This window comes from Eleutherodactylus coqui, chromosome 1, assembly GCF_035609145.1.
Source record: "Eleutherodactylus coqui strain aEleCoq1 chromosome 1, aEleCoq1.hap1, whole genome shotgun sequence".
NCBI classification, from domain to species: domain Eukaryota; kingdom Metazoa; phylum Chordata; class Amphibia; order Anura; family Eleutherodactylidae; genus Eleutherodactylus; species Eleutherodactylus coqui.
In genome coordinates this window covers 384,298,298-384,320,003 of record NC_089837.1, presented here as the reverse complement: position 1 = coordinate 384,320,003, position 21,706 = coordinate 384,298,298, and the positions used below count along the sequence as shown (strand labels likewise).

Genomic DNA, 21,706 nt, shown 5'->3' with positions numbered 1-21,706 from the left:
GTAACACATTTGCCAATTAAATTTTCCATTCTTTTCATTTGCAACACCTTCTGGATTTTATTCACGCCTCTGTGTCTGAAACCTAGCTGTGTTTTTAGAACCTTCATACTAATGGTACAAACAGTACAAAAATGAAAAGACCTCAACTAGATCTATTAAAGAGGTTAATGGAGTCCCACGAAGACAGACTTCTTTGTTTTAACCCCTTAGTGACGGAGCCAAATTTTTCTAACCATTTAGGAGACATACAATTTTAACATTACTTAACATTTTGAGGAACATTTGGTTTTCCTACACCAAGCCCAGATTTCAAAGGCTCATAGGTGTCAGAATGATAGATACCCCATTTTAAAAACTACACCCCTTAGTTTATTCACTGAGAGGGGTCAGGAGTATTTTGACCCCACAGTGTTTTTTTTAGGTGTTAATGCAATTAAGAAGAGGAAAAAAAAATCTAAAATTTCACATTTGTGCAAATATGTAATTTTATTTTCTATAGTGCACATGGATGGATGGATCTCCCCCGTTTGTCCTATGTTCAGAAGCTCACCCATTGTGGCCCTAATATTTATATTTGTATGCACAACGGGGCCCAAACCGAAAGGAGCAGCCGGTGGCTTTCAGAACAGAATTTTTGCTTGAAGGTGATTTAGGCCCCATTGCCCACTTGTAGAGCCCTTGAGTGGCCAAAACAATAGAGAACCCCCACAAATGTCCCCATTTTGAAAACTAGACCCCTTAACGAATTCATCTAGGGCTCTACTGCGTATTTTGACCCCACAGTATTTGAATGAATCTAAGCAAAACAAAAGGAAAAAATTTATGATTTTCATTTCTTTTTTTTTTTTGCATAGCACACACATGAATGAAGACTTTCACTGCAAAGGGGATCCCCCTGTTTGCCCTGTGTTCAGAGACCTACCCATTGTGGCCCTAATGTTATGTATGGCTGCGTTATCGCCGTTATCTATTGGATAACGATGATCACGTGATCGGAGACCACTTACTGCAGCCCTTGGTCATTGCTACAGGCTTTCAGCTACCTTTTTAATAGCCAGAAGCAAAGATTTTTAATTTCCCAGACACTCCCCAGCTTCTGCTTTTACATCCACCATTTTGCCGACGGGCGCATGTGCCGAAGCTGGGGAGATGTCCGTGGATAAAGATCCCGTTGGGGGACATTGCCATAGGCCTTAGTTAAGTAACTTCACCTCCCCTCATGAATATGTGTGACAGTAGGTAAAATTTTAACTTGTCTTTTTTTTTTTTTTAAGCTTTTACATGATCGCAGTTATCTCGTATAGCAGCGATCATGTGACCAGGGACCACGTACCACCCGTGAAACCTCCAGTTGTCCGGGAACCGCATACTGTAGCTCCCGGTGATCTTTCTGCTCATGGCGACACATGCTAGCTGGGAGCAGAGATACCCCAAATCTCCCGGGGAGCTAGCCCTGCTGTGCACGCACCCGACGAAAACGTCGGGTGTGCATGCGCAGAAGACTACGTAAGGTCCTGGAGGAAACAGATCGCCGTGGGACATTGCGACGGTTTGGTGTGAGTATTTTCACCTCCCCTCATGGATCAGAAACTTGAACTTTTCCGTGATTGCCGCTATCCATGGTAACTGGTCCCCGGTGACATCTCCTGCCTATCCATTGGATAGTGACGATCTCCTAACCGGTGGTCGGATATCCCGGCCCCTCATGACAGCTCAAAGTTGTCGGCTACCTCCGTCAGCATGGATCTGTCATGTCCTCAGCCCATGTGGCTTTAATCCTCAAAAACATGTTTTTACGTCCCTGAGGATTAAAGCCCACTTAGCTAGGACGTAAAAAGACAATGGGGCTGACACTAAGGGGTTAATAGAAGCTGGCTCATCACCACAGCTCTAGATCTTTGTCTTAAGCTTTTAATGGATACATTGTGCAGAAAATATGACAACTAATTAAATGGTGTAACGTGGTGTTCTGTTTACAGGGATGCTGTTGTTGGGGCTTTAATGCCAGCCAGTATGATTGCTCCTGTGGAGTGCCCTTCTTTGTCTACTTCCCCTCCTTCAGATGTGTCTGGCACATCCAGCCCCGTTAACAGTGATGATGTAGGCTTAGCTATGGATTTAGAGGATCGATTAAGTCCCAGCCCTTGGCAAGACAGACGTGGAGAGGTATGCTTAGCAAACTGTTAAATGGAAAAATGTGTGTGTTTTTTATAGTCTGGAAGAATAAAGATGAAAGCTTGTCCCATCCATGAAGAAAATTCAGACCATTTCTTTTTTTTTTCCCCTAAGGTGGCCACCTCTGAGGATGCCGTGACACCTTCTGCTGTGACTCCATCTGCTTCTGCGGCCTCCTCTCGACCTTTTATTCCAGTTACAGATGATCCTGGAGCAGCCAGTATCATTGCAGAAACAATGACTAAAACCAAAGAAGTAAGTGATTCTCCATGATCATGAGATCTGTTATATAGCACGGCTTTCTGGGGAGCTGGCATAAAGGTTTGGAACAACTTTGCTTTTTTATTTTGTCTAGGATGTGGAAAGCCAGAATAAAGTGTCAGGCCCAGAACCTCAGTGCCTGGATGAGTTCACCACTCTGCTTCTGCCTGATGACACCAGAGTCTTAGTCGACCTGCTTAAACTGGCAGTCTCTAACAGAGCTGGGGAGAAAGGGAAAGAAGTTCTCTCCGCTGTTCTGTCTGGAATGGGCATGGCATACCCACAGGTCAGTGCATCATTGCTTGCATTTATTTCATACAAGTACTAAACACAGTTCTTGCTGATTACTGCAGTAGACCCATGTCTTTGTTCATAATACATTCACTTTACGCTGGGGAAAAATAACTATACTGTATAACAGTATGAACTAGTTTGCGGGTATGTCTAAAAGAATACATATACCTTTTAATTTTATTTATTTGGGCTGGGGGGAAGGGTTAAAACTTCCATGCAAACTGTCTCTGCAGTCTCCCTACTTAAACAGATATCACTGTTGCTATGTGAAAACTGTACACCAAGTGTAAGCATGCGGTGTACAGACAGAGACAGCTGATCATGATCATTGTTCCACGTTTTCGGAGACAGAACTTGTTTGGGACTGCTGCTCGGGTGCCATTCTCTGCCCGTATTTGCACAGCCGATATCTCACGAGTTCTGTATGTTGTCAGATACACAAAACTCGCATGAAAATAGACCTCGTTGTTTTCAATGCCTCTATACGGAGGACAATGTACGGCTACAAACGGACCTAGATAAGCTGGGGGCTTGGGCAGAAAAATGGCAAATGAAGTTCAATGTTGATAAATGTAAGGTTATGCACATGGGCAGCAAGAATAGATGTTACCAATATTCGCTTAATGGGGTACCGCTAGGGAAAAGTGATATGGAAAAAGACCTGGGGGTACTAGTGGACTATAGACTAAACTGGAGTAACCAATGCCAATCAGCTGCTGCAAAGGCAAATAAAGTTTTGGGATGCATTAAAAGAGGTATAGGGGCAAAGGATGAGAACATTATCCTTCCATTATATAAGGCACCAGTCAGGTCTCACATGGAATACTGTGTACAGTTCTGGTCACTGGTGCTCAGGAAAGATGTTACGGTATTGGAGGGGGTTCAAAGACGAGCAACTAAACTAATACATGGAATGAAGGGACAGGAATACCCAGAGAGGCTATCCAAATTGGGACTATTTACTCTAGAAAAAAGAAGGTTAAGAGGCGACCAAATAACCATGTATAAGTACATGAGGGGACAATACAAGGATCTCTCCCAGGATCTGTTTATACCCAGGACCATGACTGTAACAAGAGGACATCCGCTACGATTAGAGGAAAGTAGGTTTCATCACCAACCTAGAAGGGGATTCTTTACTGTTAGAGCAGTGAGACTGTGGAACTCTCTACCTGAGGACGTAGTGATGGCAAAATCCATAGAGGAGTTTAAAAGGGGACTTGATGTCTTTCTGGAGAGGAAGGATATTATAGGCTATAAATCTAAGGTTTTTTGTTAATCCGGGTATACAGGCAGGTAGGAACTATTAGTGGTTGATCCAGGGAACAGTCTGACTGCCATTAGGGAGTCGGGAAGGAATTTTTTCCCAAAAGGGCTAATTGGCTTCTGCCCTTGGGGTTTTTTGCCTTCCTCTGGATCAACAAAACAGGAGGCTAGACAGGCTGGACTAGATGGACATTGTCTTCATTCAGCCTTACGAACTATGTTACTATATTTACATGGGCGATCCTTTTTTTTTTTTTTTTTTTTTTTTTTATTCTCATGCAAAACGCTAAAAATCACAGCATGTGCTATATTTGTGCAAGTATCACACAAGAATAGTACATGCAAATCTGCAGTGTCCTATACATCTCACAGAACTTGGATGAAGTGTCTGTTTTCTATGCGATGTGAATCATGCCAAGAACGTTGGGTGCGATTCACTATCGGCCGTGTAAATATGGCTATAGGAAGAAAGCAGTTGCTGAAGACTGAGCTTCTCTAAGCGGGGTGTGGAACTCTGATCAGTTGGCTACCCCACACACAGCCAGTGCAGTCTATACGCCGCTTGCTTGAATGTGGTATACAAATTTCATTCCACAACCGTGTGATGTGCTCTGAAGTAGTGGCGCTAGAACAGAAGCGATTTGCATGGAACTTCAGCAACATTTTTAAACAAGGAGGCAAAATTCAATAAACTAGTACAGAACTTTCTAACATCACTTATCCCACTTAAATCTTATCCTCCCTAAAAGAGGGGGAAAAAAAGGGATGGGTGGTACTTTTGTTTGTAACCAAGTCTCCTGATTGGTGGCGACTAGGTACTGTTCTCTTTTTAATCCAGGTAGCAGATATGCTGCTTGAGCTTTGTGTCACAGAACTAGAAGATGTAGCCACAGATTCGCAGAGTGGGCGTCTCTCCTCCCAACCAGTTGTGGTAGAAAGTAGCCACCCATATACAGATGACACCTCAACAAGTGGTACAGTTAAAATACCAGGTAAGCACTTCTCTATTTTTTTTTAATTTTTTTTTTTCTAGCCTATTACATGAAATATTATTCTGAAGTCATATAGTGTTCTCTCTTAAAACAATCATCCGGGTTTGGGACAAAATTTTGTCCCGGGGAAGGAGTATAATACTTGCAGTTCTTCTCTGCTACCCCTCCCATTTCTGGCCCTGCTTTCAGCTGTCTAAGATAGCTGCAGTAATTTTCGATCTAGCTAATGCACACTGTACACTGCTCTCCAGTTGACCAAAGCTGCTCATGTGATCAGCAATAGCCAATCAGAGAGCAGCTATAGTGCATTGATAGTCCTAACAATTCACTGTGGGGATTAGGTAGTCTGAAGAAGACTAAAAACAGAATCCGGAACAAGCGGATTGGAGGAACTGCAGAGAAGAATGCGGGTAATGTACTGTCCTACTCCTGCGATCCCCGGGACAGAAGTTGTCCTGAAATCATAGGGTCGCTTTAATCCTGACAGTCTTGAATAACACTTGTAATATATTTTTATTGCAGTTTGTGTTATCTAGCAGTCTAATAATCCAAATTTATCTGCATTCTGGGTTGGTGCCTGTGTCTAGTAACAAGTACAGACAGCTGGGCTGTCACTGACAGCTTTCTGCTCAATCTGCTTTGATATTTGGTACACTGCTGTGACTACTGGGGGTGGAAATGTGGGGAGGGGGACTGAAGCTGCTATGTGCAAGAGGTTCCTGTTTTGACTACGAGGGGGAAGTTTGAAGGGGGTTGCCTATTGACTATGGGTTAAACAGAATGGGAGACCATGGAGCTGCTGTAAGCTCTGTATTGGCTCCCAAACCTCTTGTAAGCCTTAAGCTAATTTCACAAGGGCAAATGCTATATCAGGCCGTGAAACTCGTTAATGTGCAATGTCCCCGCGGATGTGAGACGTGTTCCTGTCAAACGCCTCCCATCACTCCAGTACAATTGCGATCTTTTGGCGCAGTTGAAGATTAAGTGTTTCCCATTGTTTTTCAATGAGAAACCTCGCACTCGCGTGCATGTCATACGCCGTGCGACGCATTTCCCGGCCCTATTGAAAACAAGGCGTTCCGAGGGAATACGCAAAGTTAGGACATGCCGCAACTTTTCCCTACACCGTGATGTGAGAGAGAAATCGCTCACGTGTATGACCCCATTCAAAAGAATAGTGTTCATATTTGTGCGTCTTGCGGCACAAATCCTGTGTGATTTTCACAGCCGTCTGAAAGCAGCTTTTAGGGCTCATGCCCACAGACATACCTGTAAAATGATGCGGGTCTCCCTGCAGCACTACAACAGTGTTTGTAAACACTGGCTCTGCTGGCCTTCAAATGACAATTTAGGGTTCATATTCCTTGATGGCTATAGAATCAGTGTGTCCACTGCATGGGAGACAGCAATAGAACAGTAGCAGCAAGAAAAAGTAGCTTTTTTTTGTTTGTTTCCTTTCATTGTCATTCTGCAAAACCCCACAGTAAGGTCTCCTGCAGATGTCCGGGTCGGATCCCGCTGCGAGAGTTCTCGCGGCGGGATGCGAGCCGTGCCCTAGCAGTGACCACCGCGACTCACCTGCTCAGCAGTCTCCTCCACTTTGCTATGTGCCAGCTGCTGTCCCCAGCTGAAACATGCGCAGTCCAGAGCCCAATAGGACATGCCGCGATTTGTTTACCGCGCAAATTTTCACGTGGTCAAATCGCAGCTGTCTGCATAGGATTGCATTATCTAATGCAAGCCTATAGCAGCGGGCATGGGCAGAAATTCTGCGGGAAATCCCGCCGCAGAATTTCCGCCCGTGTGCAGAAGGCCTATTACACTCCTCATTGAGGGAACCCACCTGCCGTGTTCCCTCTCCTCCATAGCCAGAATATCTGGATGGAACACTTCTGCTAGTTTATCACTGACTGCTCCTGGGTTGTCAGGAAAGCGATCAAGATGAGAATCTAGGAAGTGTATTTCTAAGGACATTCGACACGCAAGTCTTTTATAGTTCTTGAGAAGGTCTCAAATGAGCTGTTGGTAGTTTTCATCTTAGTGGTTTGCTAGGGACCGAAGATATGAAGGAATGCCATGCAGTTGGCTCCTTGCTTTTAAGCTTTTCTGTTAAAAAAAAAAAACAAAAAAACAGAATTGCTCAGTAGTTTCAGGACCAACAAGGAATCATAAGTATTTTGTATCCCTCATTTTCAGAAATGTTTCAGTTTTATGTGCAAGAAACCTAGGTCAGATATATTCTTGGCCTTTTTACAAAGTTTTTCAGTAGCCCCAGTGGGGTTACTATCTCCAGGAATGAGAAACTCGCATTTAGGCAAGTCGTCTTTTGTAGTAGTTCTCTGCTGTGGCTCTACTGTCCCTCATGCAAACAGAACAGCCAGATTTGGTGAAGCCCAAGTAAGAGTGATGGCACTTAAACTGATCATTTTGTTATTGCAGTGAGAATGGTTTTCGTTCATTCCTACCGCATGTCTTATTGGAATGGAATGCTTTTGGTTTCTGTTGTACTAAATGACAAATATGAAAATAAAAATCTCTAGTATCATTTTACATGACTATAGTGCTAATTTTGAAAAGTGGTAAATATATTGAAAATGCCCAATAGCAAAAAAAAACAAATAAAACTTTGTTTTATAATGGTGTAGCGTCCGGCACTTGTAATTAAAAGCATAGTTTTCATTGAAATCAGATTTCAGGCAGAGCTTTGCCTGCACTTCTGAGCTTTTGCTCCAACCCCAGTGTATCCCGGCGGGCGCTGCCTGGATAACCTCTGTTTTAAGGTATAAAGCATGGCCGGCATGTGTTTGACATGTGTGGTCTAGGCTGTTTGCACTGTTCAACTTTTAGACAGTATTAGTACATAAGCCCCATTCTGTCAGACTATGGCTTGGTCCAAACTCTTTTAGAGATGGTTTTGTAATCTCTTTCCAGCCTGATGAGCACCAACAACTCTTCTTCTGAGGTCCTCCGAAATCTCCTTTGTTCACGCCATGATAACTTCCACAAACGTGTTGTGAAGATCAGACTGTTCTTTAAGTAAAACAGGTTTCCCAGTCGCACCTGATTGTCATCTCATTGATTTGAAAACACTGGACTCTTCATTTCACCTTCCAATTATTTGCTTATCCTAAAGGTTCACATACTTTTGCCAGTCAGGCATCTTATATTGGATTATTTTCCTCAAATAAGGCTGTATTTACACAGTTGATATTTGTATACAAGTTCTCCGAACTCTCATAGGAAGATAACCCGATCATGTTAAATGGGTGCTTTCACACGAGATTACCAATATAATTTTTTAAAACTCTATAAAAAATTTGTGCCCGTTCTCTTTCTCAGCTATGCTTGGGCTGTCCTTGTAATTTGCAAAATGGCAGGAACACATCAGACTCACTTATTGGGTTTGGAGCTTTACAACTAACTGAAGTTAATTGCCATCAAGTGGGAATAAAATGCCTGTAAACATAAGTAGAGCAAATGGAAATGTTTCAAAACTTAAAATTTTCCCCGTTCATGGGCTAGAATTTTGTATTTTTATGGCTAAAGGTATTTATTATATAACATCAGCAAAATAACTATATGATAGTGATTTATCGCCATTTGTAAGGTTTTTAAGAGCTTTATTCACACATCAAATATATAGTTCAGAACATCCAAAAAGGTGGACAGAAAGCTGTTGGCACGTTACTAGCCAATGATCTATAATTTAGAACTGAAGTGGTGAAATTAGAAAGGTAAAATATCAGTTATGGCAAAATTGTTTATAGAAGGTCTTAATATGTTGCAGCAAAATGTAGATATGAAATGGACCGCCTCCCACCCGTAGCTTAAAAAAAATTACACAAAGGGCCAGAAGTTGTGGACACATTAAGTCACTGTTGTCATAGCAAAATCGGTGTTTGTTCGCCTGAAGTGAATATTATGACGGCTTTTTAAAGCTCCTCACTTCTTAGTTTAGGGAACACAATGTTCTGGGGCCCCTGGAAATGGAAGAATATACGAACTGTTCTCTACTCACTAAAAACCACTGTACTGTTAAGGTAGCAAGGAAACCGTTTGCCTTGAGTACCGAGTGTTACGATGCGGTTGTCGATCCACTGTGTCGTCCTACTGAGTGAAACCACCCGGCAGGATGGACAGCTGACTTCATGAAGGAAACTGTGCAAAAACTGAGGGGGGGGGGGGGGGGGGGTGTCAAGGGGCCGCCTTGCCTATCCCTAACTCCCAGTTGTCCCTACCTACCTAGTGAAGACAGGAACCCAGGGTCAGGTGCACCGATCTGAGCAGTTATAGAGGAGTGAAGAGAGTGGACATGTAGTAACAGCAGGACACTATTCATTGTTCATCTCCTGTGTGTTACCGCTGTATAGAATAGAGATGAGCGAACGTACTCGGTAAAGCACTACTCGTCCGAGTAATGTGCTTTATCCGAGTATCTCCCCGCTCGTCCTGAAAGATTCGGGGAGCGCCGCGGAGCGGGGAGCTGCAGGGGAGAGCGGGGAGGAACGGAGGGGAGATCTCGCTCTCCTTCTCTCCCGCCCGCTCTCCCCTGCTCCCCGCCGCAACTCACCTGTCAGCAGCGGCGCTCCCCGAATCTTTCAGGACGAGCGGGGAGGTACTCGGATAAAGCACATTACTCGGACAAGTAGTGCTTTACCGAGTACGTTCGCTCATCTCTAACAATGAACAAACTGCAGTGACCAGCAGCAATACAGAAAAGAAAGCTGGATTCAAACAAACACAATATCATCTAGCAAAAGCACGCACATAGAGCTAGATGCAACCAGGGTAGTTGCAGCAGCTCACATGCAGTCATGCAAGGAATACACAACAACACCAAGCATTCTGGGAAGGGTCTGGGGAGATTAAATGAAAGGATAATTGCAAATCCACTTCCAGCTGGGTAGAGGAGCCAGACACAGTTAAGGCCCATTTACACCAGCCGATGATCGTTAATCGGCGATCGTTTTGGCGATAATCGTTGCGTCTAAATGTGTGCCCATCGTGCGCTTTTCGGGCATTGCTAGCTGATCGTTAAATTCAGTCCAACCTAAAAATTGGCCTTCAGCCTTATCAGCAGGTCTCCATGGGGAGTGATGATTAGCATTGTTTCCCACTGGAGAACAAAGGATCTGAGCACAGAGAAGATCCCTTAGCTGATTAACTGCATTCAGCTAAGGGTGCGTTCACACGAACGTATATCGGCTCGGTTTTCACGCCGAGCCGATATACGTTGTCCTCATGTGCAGGGGGGGAGGCTGGAAGAGCCCAGGAGCAGTGCTCTGAACTCCCGCCCCCTCTCTGCCTCCTCTCCGCCCCTCTGCACTATTTGCAATGAGAGGAGGCGGAACGGGGGCGGGGCTAAGTTCTGAGAATTAGCCCCACCCCTGTTCCGCCTCTCCCCATTGCAAATAGTGCAGAGTGGTGGAGAGGAGGCAGAGAGGGGGCGGGAGCTGAGTTTCTGCTCCTGGGCTCTTCCAGCCTCCCCCCCCCCCCCCCCCCCCTTTGCACATGAGGACAACGTATATCGGCTCGGCGTGAAAACCGAGCCGATATACGTTTGTGTGAACGCACCCTTAGGCTTCATTTGCACACTTAATTGCTCTTAAGTAGCTACTTAAAAGTTTATGCAGAATGATCGCTCAAAGCTGTCACTCAAAGTTCTTTTAGCGATCATCGGCTGGTGTAAATGGGCCTTAACTCTGTGGATGCTAGAAGAAGCAAAAGCAGACTGAGGAGGCAGGACGATTCCTACGTCTGCTAGACCTAACACTGGCCCATGTATCATTTAGGAGCTGATTCTTTACTCTTACGTTTTGGGGAGCTAGGAATTGCTTTAGATATAAGAAACGGGTGGGAGCCCGTGTTTATAGACATGGGTTACCCAACAGTACACAACCCTTTCAAACTATTCTGGAATCTGCATAGGAAATATGAGAGCCTTATAAATTCATCCAATGCCAATTTTACACTAGTGGTTAAATTTGGCCTATGGCTTTTCTCTTGCAGCCCCTTGCCTGCTTTCTACAACCATATATGGAAGCTCCTTCAGCCAACAAACTTGACTGTTCCTGGACTGTTAGGCCTCGTTCACACGAGCGCTGTTTTGCGCATTAGAGGTGTGTGAAAAGAGCGCTTCTATAAGAAGCATTCACATGAAGGAATCTTAGACGCGCTAAATACTCGCAGCAATCGAAGATAGGACATGTGAGTGCAAAGCTCGCAGCTAACATCCATTGTGCGAGCAACGATAGGACTTGACTGTGCTTTCCATAGACTCCTATAGGAGCTGAATTACACGCACCTTGGATCGTGTGAACGGGCTAATTAAAATAGCTGCACATCGACCGTTCACGCGATCTTTAGTGCATTTAGCCGCGATCTATTTATGTGCCTATACTGCGCTAAAACAGCGCTCTTCTGACTGAGCCCTTACTGTGTGTAGTCTTGTGAGTTCAGTTGTTTGTCCTTAAGACTTCTGCTTCAACAAGAATCTACTTCCTGCCTACTGTATTAAATTCCACTGAGCTCATATCTGTCACCTAGTGACTAACAACGTTTTAAGAGAATTTGCCACCACCTGTTATACTGTTCTCTCCGAGGACACCAATAAGGTATTACCGATTTTGTGATGAATGTCTTGTCAATCTATGAAGTAGTTTGTCAGAAGCTTACATTTTTATCAGTAACAGTGCACACGGAGGACTACAGAAAGTAGGCCTGAATATTAATGATCTGCAGGCTAGCTCCCACCCTTCCTTGACGGCCATTTCTCTGTGCATAGTAAAGGTATGTACATGTCACACGGTTGAATCCACAGTTTTTTTTGTCACTGTTGTTGACGCAGATCCTCACATGGAATTTGTGTTCAACAAGGAAATGGAATTTTCCCGACAAGTGCTTGACTATGGCTTAGATCTTATGTGTCCCCTTCCAAAAGAAATGGTGAAGAAATGATGCTTAGTCTTTTCAAGACCTGTGTGACAGATTGGATCCCTAGCCAAAACCTCCTTTCCGGCAGTGGGTTCCGCTTTCAGGCCAGTCTTTACCTTTACCTGGATCTGCAAGGTCATCGTTGAATGAGCCAAGCAACAATGCAGGGACATCCTCTGTTTCTTTGCCTGCAGAATTGGTGGTTAGAGTGCATTAGATAGGCCAGCAGGGAAGTTTATCTGTGAAGCTTTCCTGGACACAGTCAGGCTTTTGGCTTGTGCTTCAGCGGCTTCAGTAGCCCCACACGGTATTTTGTGGCTAAAATACTAGGACGCAGATGCCTCCTCTAAAAGGTCTCTGACAAACCTTCCCTTTGTTGGCACAAGGATTTTCAGTGCCAGACTGGACGAGATCATCTCTGATACCACCGGTGGGAAAGTTTTCACCTACCACAGAACAGACCCAGACATGCGAGAGCTACACAGAGGAAACGATCTCCATTTCGTTCCTTGTGCAACCCCAGTCCCCAGGCCTCAGATAGTAAGAGCATTGCAAAATTAAAAGTGTAGGTCCTCCTTTAAGCCCAAACTCTCTTGGAAAAATTCCCCCCACCCAAGGGACTACTTCGAGACGTCCCACTGGCTTCAAGCGGTGTTCCCCAATGATATGTACGAGAAAACAAGATTTTGTACTTGCCATATAATCTTTCTCGTCTCGGTCATTGGGGGCAGGGACAGCACCCACCACAGTTTTGGTATTCCTTTCTGTACATTTTTCCTACTGGTGGACTGTTCAGTGTCGCCCAATGAACGAGAAAGAGGTTTTATATTAAGTACAATTTCTTGTTTTTTTGTTTCGTCGCACCACTGAACAGAATCCTAAAACTCCGGTGTCCCATTTATAAGGTTTTGGAGTATATTTGAACTGACATTTCGTGTGCTTTTTGGACAGTAGAGGTGTACATCTTAGAATTCGGTCATCTTAGAAATCTCTTGTTAATTGTGTTGAGCTATTTAATTTTTTTTTTCCCCTTTTGCAAACAACTCCAAGTTCGTAAACTTGACAAATAATTCAACCCCCACTAGAAATTAGGTTTATCTGGATTGTAACTATATGTGATGCTGACGGAAAGAGAATTCATCTTTGAATGTGCACCCGTATAAGCGCATATGCACAGTTCCAACATGTTGGGTTTTTTTTTCACCTGCAGTTCACAAAAGCAAAATTTCTTATTGAGCTGAGAACATTTTTGATTTTCTTTTCTTTAAGACCCTTTCTGCTAGAATTTGGCTAAACCACATGAACAATATTTAAAAACTTAATTTAGTTACAGAAATGAAAAGCAGCAAACTGTTTTAGTATTATATATCATATTTATAGTTTTTGTAGCAGATGGGGGTGCTGTTTTTTCTTTACTTTCTTAATTACAAAAATAGGTAATCTATAACTCACCATAGGTAGCATAAATCTGTTTTTGTATCAAAATACATCTATTTTTAATTTAAATATTCAACTGAATGTGAACGTTTTTATCTTGGTCCTTATGTTTTCTATAGCATCTGTGGTGGTAAACTACAGTGCCAACACAACATTTTTTCATCATTTTTTTAAGCTATTAAATTTTTCTATCGTATGTTGTTTTTGGTTCCCTGTAAGTCAGTTTGTGTCAGTTTATATTCAAAGCATTATTATTAGCTTATGCATAGTCTATATTTCTGTATGACCAATTATGTTAAATCCACATTACTCTCTTTATGGTTGTTTAGGTGCTGAGGGCCTTAGAGTAGAATTTGACCGCCAGTGTTCTACCGAGCGGCGACATGACCCACTTACCATAATGGATGGGGCCAACAGGATAGTTTCAGTCCGATCAGGTGAAGTGCAAAGTGTTGATACAACATTTCACTCTTTCCATATTCACTGGTATATTTGTTCTTCAGTTCAAATATACAGATATATATATATTGAAGCTAGACATGTCAGTGCTAACTCTCGGGTGTCTGTAGGAGTATTTTTTTATTTTCATTCCCTCATTCTCCGTACATTTTGTCTTGTATATTGATGCATGAAAAATTATTTTTGCATTCTAGACTTATTGTGTTTACAAAAACAACTGGCATTACACAAATCAATTTCTTGTCACTGAAGATTTGAAAGGGTATAGCCAACTTATGGGATGTCTGAGATGGTTCACCAGTTGTGTTAGTAAATGCTTTGATCAAATGTTTGCTCAACTAACTGGAAGAAAATCCAGGTGATTATGGGAAAAACATTAGCTGAGTTTCTGTTCCATTTAGTATCGAATCTTCAACAAATGTGACAGAAATTCGTTAGGTGTATGTCTGCTATTTAAGTAGTTTATCACGTTCCATTTTCTCACACTTTGGCTTTGGAATATTGAGCTGGCCATGCACTTTGAGAACAGCATTCTATGATTTGTCCGTTATCCCTCCTTTGGCCAAAATGCACTACCGCTTAATTAGCATCAATAACTATCAAAATGGACATTTCCAATATCTTGATTAAAACTCTTTTCTGTTCAGAGTAGTTACAGTTGCCAGTAGTGACGATGATGGGTATTTAATTCTGAAGTATTTTAGAAATACACTTTTGCATGATTTCTATTATAGAAAACTGTTAATTCCTTTGAAGATTTTTAAGATGGTCAATATCCCCATGAAAAGGCAAACTGATAGCAATGAAGTAAAATTTTGTTTCATTTTCAAAAGAATTTTAAGATCATCTTTCCAAACAAAACTAAAGCTCTGTTCACGTCTTGTTTCTGGCTATGTAACCTATACCTCTGATGTTTCGATAGGCCCCTTGCACCCTAAGGTTATTTTTTAACTGTATGTGAAAGTGCCGTCTACTATGACGCCCCTGTGCTGTATATGTTTTTTACAATCCGTGTCTGAAGCTTGCCAGTATATATTTCACAGCAACGTACATCGCTTGATATTAGGTTATGTCCTTATTAGTATGTTTAATAAGCCCCATGCAGATCTTGGCCTTAGCTGGATTTGAACCCATTACCCCAGCGCTGTAGGGCAGGCGTGTGACCTACTGAGCCACTGTGCTGCTGATATGTACATACTGTGGCTTCCATCAGAGGCATACAATGGGGAATACTCCCAACATATGTCTCCATGATGTAGCCTAAAAGCAGATCTGAACAGAGCCTAACAAAAGCATAGCAGCACATTGCTGGGAATAGAAAACCTAAAGCGGAGATCTTGGCAGCTGCTGTATATCCATTTACAGATACAAGTTCATACTTCCTCATAGATGTCCGTTTATGCAGGACGCGTTGTCCTGAGTGTGTTCTACGAAGTTTCAGCACTTCTATCCTAAGACTGATTTATTCACCCAGTTAAAAGCATTATTCTCTAATACAATTTAGTGATGTCATTTACCTGGATATGACTTATGACATGCGGAGTCATTTCTCTATGGAAATCAATGCCTGGAGATTTTCGCTCACCCCCTACCCCCATTCTTGAGCCTCTTAGGGTGATTTTACATCACTGTATTGAACTATTGGAATGTCCCAATAATCCCGTAATCATTCCTGACATGCATGATTTTGTTTGCATTGTGTTTATTTTTATTTGTTGTAATTGGTAGCTGTCCACGCACTTCTTTCTGTTTTGCATGGATTTCAATTTGTCTAGAAGTTTCATTTCCACATTTTTTGAGTTTTGGATTATTTTGAAACTAGGGTGGGTCAAAAATGTCATGTTGAAAATTGCTGACCTTATCATAGAAAACCACTTGGTATACATAACCTTCTACGGTCTCCATTTATCTTCTCTGGCTACACACACTACCTTTAACTCAGAAATTAATGGAACAGTTCAAAACACTTTTATAATGCCAGATACCCCGAGTCTACATTCACTAGACATTTACATTGGCCTTACATGAGATGGGCATCTTGGTGATAAGAGGGCAGTAGTCACTTGACCCACATTGCCAGTGCTGTAACCAATTTCCTTTTAATCTTTGTTCGGTAGGCCGGGAATGGTCTGACTGGTCGAGTGAACTGCGAATTCCTGGAGATGAACTGAAGTGGAAGTTTATAAGTGATGGCTCAGTTAATGGCTGGGGCTGGCGCTTTACAGTTTATCCTATCATGCCAGCTGCAGGTGAGGACGGGTTATGTTTTACTACAATCTTGGTGCACGGTCAGTCTACTTATGTGTTTTATGAAATCGTAACTAGAAGCAGAATTGTTTCTTGGTAGAAACTTCAAGTAGGTTCTATATTCTTCTAGGTCCAAAAGATCTCCTGTCAGATCGGTGCATTCTGTCTTGCCCATCCATGGATTTGGTCACCTGCCTTCTGGATTTTCGATTAAATTTTGCCTCCAATCGAGGAATCGTTCCCCGTCTGGCTGCCTCCCTTGCAGCTTGCGCGCAGCTAAGTGCTCTCGGTATGTAATGAAATCAGTCCAGATGTTCTAAAATCCTATAGATCTTGGTTTGGTAATTTAATTTTGTATGTCCTTCTTAATGTTGTGAATTCGTTTGAGTAACTAATATATTGCGCACATTGTAGCGGCAGGTCACAGGATGTGGGCTTTGCAGAGGCTGAGGAAACTTCTTACCACAGAGTTTGGACAGTCTATTAACATCAATAGGTTACTTGGAGATGGAGACAGTGAAGCACGTGCTATGGTAGGATACAATTTGCTACTCATTAAATGAAACTAAACTGTTCTTGAAATATATGGTTGCCCTGCATTTACAAGTATACATTGGTCGCTTTGTCCAGGTTTCAAAGAGAAAGTTAGTCCATAGGATAGATGCCTAGATCAAATTTGTATATAGAGCATCATTGATCTTTAGTAGGATGTGTGTTGCCAGGAAGCGAGTGCCGCCTATGGTCTGCCTATGACCTTTCACATATGATCTATTTTCAGAGTTTTACAGGCAGTGCCTTAGCTGCATTGGTGAAGGGCCTACCTGAAGCCTTACAAAGGCAATTCGAATATGAAGATCCAATCGTGCGAGGAGGGAAGCAGTTGCTTCACAGCCCGTTCTTCAAGGTAATATGTTGTCCATTAAAAAGGATTGTATTGTTCCTCTAAAAAGTTTACAAAGTTACTATTGTGTCCTAAACCTTTGGAGATCTGTTAAAAGTTTGATCGATAAGGGGTCTGGGTTCTAAACCCCATACTAATTTCTCCTGAAGTGTGTGTTTTGTGTTTTTTTTTTTTTTTTTTTTTTTTTTGTGTTTTTTTTATAAACACTCCTGAAAAGGGTGGGTTTAGCTGTATACAGATCTTAGACTTTTTTCTTAATAACTAAAGGCTGTTTATTAAGTTTTCTAAGGGTAGAGGCAAAGTATTACATGGAAAGAAACAAACACCGTGCGGAAGCCTAATACAGAAAGTAAATATGTGTAGAAGGTCATATGGTCCAAGCAAAAATGGTCTTCCTTTTATCCAGTGAAAAACTGTTAGGTCAAAAAAGAGCAATTTGTATGCAACCTGAAACAGCCTGAAAGTTAAATCTGGAACCACGTGACTTGGCACATGGGTTTGACCAAGCATACTTCCATATATGAAGTTCTCAAAAGTTAGCAGTGTGTACTGAAACATCTCTGAGTAACTAAATGAAGATGTAAAAATCGAAAATCTGTGCATACTTTGAAGGCTCCTTTTACTACAAGGTTTTTCAGCATATTTTACTACAATGGATACAGTCTGTCTCTCATATTCTGCAGGCAATGTCTTAAAAGAAGTCTTGAGGCCCATTTACACAGGACGAATGTCAGGCAAACTGTGTCCGACACTCGTCCCCGTGTGTCCTCGCTCCCTTGCTGTTAGAGGAGCAAGTATCGCTGACTCTCTGACAGAGTGGTCAGCAGGGGGCAGGGACGGCTGGAGGAAATTTCTCTCCTCGCTCTCCCCCCGCCCCTCTCCATTCACTTAACACAGCGGCCGTTCAGTACTGAATGGCTGCTGTTTATACTGAACAATCATCGTTCAGCTCATCTTTCATTGTTTATGCTGCATAAAAACCTGACTGATGATCGTTCAGTGTAAACAGCAGACAGCCGGTGCTGAACGGCTGCTGCGTTAAGTGAATGGAGAGGGGCGGGGGAGAGTGAGGAGAGAAATCCCCGCTGCGAGCCAACGATACTCCTGTGCAACAGCATGGGAGCGATTACATGAGAAGATAAGTGTCGGACATCGTTTGCTCGACATTCGTCCCGTGTAAATGGGGCTTATGTCTAAGTGAAGAAAAATGTTGAGTTCATTGCTGTTATCGCTAGTCATGTCCTATATGTGGAAACCATATTCTGAGTAACTTTGGTTATATAATGATATACATTTATGTCTTGCAGGTGTTGGTTGCTCTTGCGTGTGACCTTGAGCTGGATACCCTTCCATGCTGTGCTGAAACTCACAAGTGGGCATGGTTCAGGAGATACTGTATGGCTTCAAGAGTTGCTGTTGCACTAGACAAGAGAACACCTCTTCCTCGATTATTTTTAGATGAGGTATACTTCTGGGTTCTCTTTTGTGACTATGATTTTGGGTTGAAAGACTGAATATGAGTGTATATCTTCATTTTTCTTACCTCCAAATATTTTTTGCTTTTGTGTGAAGGTTGCAAAGAAAATTCGAGAGTTGATGGCAGATAATGAGAATATGAATACTGTCCATGAGAGCCATGAGGTTTTCAGGAGAGAACAGGATGAGCAGCTAGTCCAGTGGATGAATAGGTTTGGCCTATTGAATATCTTTAATGTGTGTAAATAAGTTGGCATATTAAGTTTTTAGCCCCTTGACAAGAATGGCTTCTCTTCACAGACGACCCGATGACTGGACTTTATCAGCTGGTGGCAGTGGAACCATTTATGGCTGGGGTCATAATCACAGGGGACAACTTGGAGGCATTGAAGGTGCAAAAGTTAAGGTTCCAACACCATGTGAAGCATTAGCAACACTGAGACCTGTCCAGCTAATTGGTGGAGAACAAACACTATTTGCCGTCACAGCTGATGGGAAGGTACAAAGTTGGTGAATCCTTTACCTTTGTCATACTATGAAGTAATATGTTGATTTTTCAAAAAATTTTTTGTTTGTTTTCTCCTAGTTATATGCTACGGGGTATGGGGCTGGTGGTAGGCTGGGCATCGGTGGCACTGAATCTGTGTCTACACCCACACTGTTGGAATCTATTCAACACGTTTTTGTGAAAAAGGTGGCAGTTAACTCTGGCGGAAAGCACTGTCTTGCTCTCTCCTCTGAGGGGGAGGTATATTCATGGGGAGAGGCAGAAGATGGAAAATTGGGCCATGGTAACAGAAGGTACAGTACAAACTTTTTTGTGAAAATATATGACAAAGTAAATTTTAAATTGCTTAAAAGGATTGTAAGCTAAGAAAATACACCGTCTATTGTCAGCACACACTTCACTGTATGTACACAATTGAATGCCTTGGATAGCAGCTACACAGACCGTTTTGGACACGACAAAGGAGCCTTGTCCTTCAATGCATCCCTAAATTGGGACTGCTTACAGTACTTAGAAATCCATTAAGCATTGATATGTTCGACCATGACCCTGTTAACCTTCAGCTCACATACATTTGCTACCTCAGATTTCCACTTATCAGTCTTGTATTCAGTTGTTTCCTGCTTGTTCCTTACCTTCCATTTGCTTTCAGCCCGTGTGATAGACCTCGTGTAATTGAATCTTTGCGAGGGACAGAAGTTATAGATATAGCTGCAGGCGGGGCACACAGTGCATGTATCACAGCAGCCGGAGAACTGTATACTTGGGGCAAAGGAAGATATGGACGTCTTGGGCATGGTGATAGTGAGGATCAACTGAAGCCCAAGTTGGTGAGTACCGGTTACCCTTGCAAAAATAATATACTATCTTTAGCACCTTGTCACACTTGGAATATGTGCATTGTGTATTTAACCCTTTCCAATCCATTTATTTTTTTCTCATCCATTCTCCCCAGCTCCACATCAGTTGGAGCTAGGGTGAATGGATGAGAAAAAATACATTTTCCCTGCACCCTCCTGATCTGACAGAGTTCAGGAGGGTGCAGGTGCTCACTGCATCGTGGGGGGACCTGTTTACCTGTACGGCGTCTTCCGCATTCTCCCTTCTGCCTCCCGGCTCGGCGATCATGTGACCACTGGGGTCAGGTGGCACCCAGCAGTCACAGGATCGCCGGGCAGGGAGGCAGAAGGTAGAATGCGGAAGACGCCGGACAGGTAAACAGGTCCCCCCACAGTGCAGGCTCCCGGCTCGGCGTTCATGTGACCGCTGGGGGTCAGGTAACACCGGCGGTCACATGATCGCCGGCCTGAATCTCGGTGCATTACATAGCACTAATTGAGCGCTATGTAATGTGTAAAGGAGAAGGTCCTTGATGAGGATCAGTGCAGGAGTGCATCTGCACCTGATGTGTCTGGTCGGGTGCAGATGCACTCCTGCACTGCAGTGTCGGGCCTGCCCTGATATCGGAGCTGTGGAGGGAAATTATGTCGGGGCACGCCCGACATTGGATTGGAAATGGTTAAAAACTGTAACATGGTGATCGTATGGTGTGTTACCTGTTGATCGCACTACTTGCAGTTTGCATGTGTATGTATTAATGCCCTCCCCACTCTTAGTGAAGACTTTTCCTGCACACTGGGATCATAGCACTTACTGGTTTTATTGGGCCTTTTCTTTGTTAAATGTTCCACGTATAATAAGCCTACAGTTCTCTTCCGATGTAAAGGCTTTATTGTCACTCTCCAGGTAGAGGCCCTGCAAGGATATCGCGTAATTGACATTGCCTGTGGCAGTGGGGATGCACAAACGCTTTGCTTGACCGATGATGACACAGTCTGGTCTTGGGGAGATGGAGATTATGGAAAACTTGGACGAGGCGGCAGTGATGGTTGTAAAGTACCTATGAAAGTAAGTCTTTCCTAAAGCCCCATTTACACACACAGATGATCCTTCAAAATTTGTCAGAAACTGACAGTTTTGAGCGAACCTTTTGCATAGGTACTGATGGGCTAATCAGTCCATTAGTAGCTAACAAACTTCAGTTGCATGTATTTAGAGAACAGTCGGTGGTCTGTTCTCTACATACATCACTATTCTCCAGCGGGACTGCAACTTAAAAGGAATGTCATCAGCGCTGCCCGCGGAGAACTCAGCGTGCGGTCCCTCTTTTAAGGGACAACTGATTTTAAGCTGAGCTGAACTCGGCAATGGACAAATTGCACGATGCGCACACATTTACACACAACAATTATCGCTCAAAAGATGGCTTTTCAGCGAATTTTGAGCGATTTGTTGTGTGTAAAAGGGCCTTTAGAGTTCGTACAACTTCCTAAATGGCCTTTTTGTTCTGTGAACTGTGTGAAAATTAAACTGAAGTGGTTAAAATGCAATTGTTGCCTAATAGTCCACTAGCAAACCTTGCATTCTGCAGCTTATTAGGCTGGAAACAGTAAAAGTAGGAAATGAGAAATGCTTATATAATGTATGATGGTTATTCTTGTTAGGTTATTTTAACTACTAATTCACTAGGAAATTTCGTGATTGGCTAATTACAGAAAAGTGAATGATATAAGCTTTATTAAAGGGTTGGTTCCACGAATGCAGGTGCTCATTAAATTCAAATGTTAACCGTAGAATTCTCACAATTGGAAGCTTTTAAAGAATTTTCCCCCTGGGATATTAAGCTTACAATCTCTGATTGGCTCCCCCTGCTGTTTCTTCAGAAGGAGTGGTGCACGTTCATCCAGTAAGCCTTGT

General features: G+C 42.9%; 1 protein-coding gene across 4 annotated transcripts in view; it reads left to right on the top strand.

Moving 5' to 3' along the window:
* The window catches only part of HERC2 (HECT and RLD domain containing E3 ubiquitin protein ligase 2), a 148,725-nt gene that overhangs the window by 108,784 nt on the left and 18,235 nt on the right, over positions 1-21,706 (top strand). For 3 of the 4 annotated variants that reach the window (XM_066579316.1, XM_066579327.1, XM_066579307.1), the window contains 15 exons: positions 1,980-2,166; positions 2,290-2,430; positions 2,531-2,722; positions 4,835-4,988; positions 13,688-13,795; positions 15,935-16,066; positions 16,195-16,353; positions 16,479-16,597; positions 16,843-16,968; positions 18,273-18,428; positions 18,538-18,653; positions 18,742-18,940; positions 19,028-19,242; positions 19,602-19,779; positions 20,696-20,857. In XM_066579316.1, coding sequence (XP_066435413.1) covers positions 1,980-2,166; positions 2,290-2,430; positions 2,531-2,722; positions 4,835-4,988; positions 13,688-13,795; positions 15,935-16,066; positions 16,195-16,353; positions 16,479-16,597; positions 16,843-16,968; positions 18,273-18,428; positions 18,538-18,653; positions 18,742-18,940; positions 19,028-19,242; positions 19,602-19,779; positions 20,696-20,857 — 2,344 coding nt within the window. The remainder of the gene's footprint in view (positions 1-1,979; positions 2,167-2,289; positions 2,431-2,530; positions 2,723-4,834; positions 4,989-13,687; positions 13,796-15,934; positions 16,067-16,194; positions 16,354-16,478; positions 16,598-16,842; positions 16,969-18,272; positions 18,429-18,537; positions 18,654-18,741; positions 18,941-19,027; positions 19,243-19,601; positions 19,780-20,695; positions 20,858-21,706) is intronic. The other variant, XM_066579336.1, reaches the window with a different exon arrangement.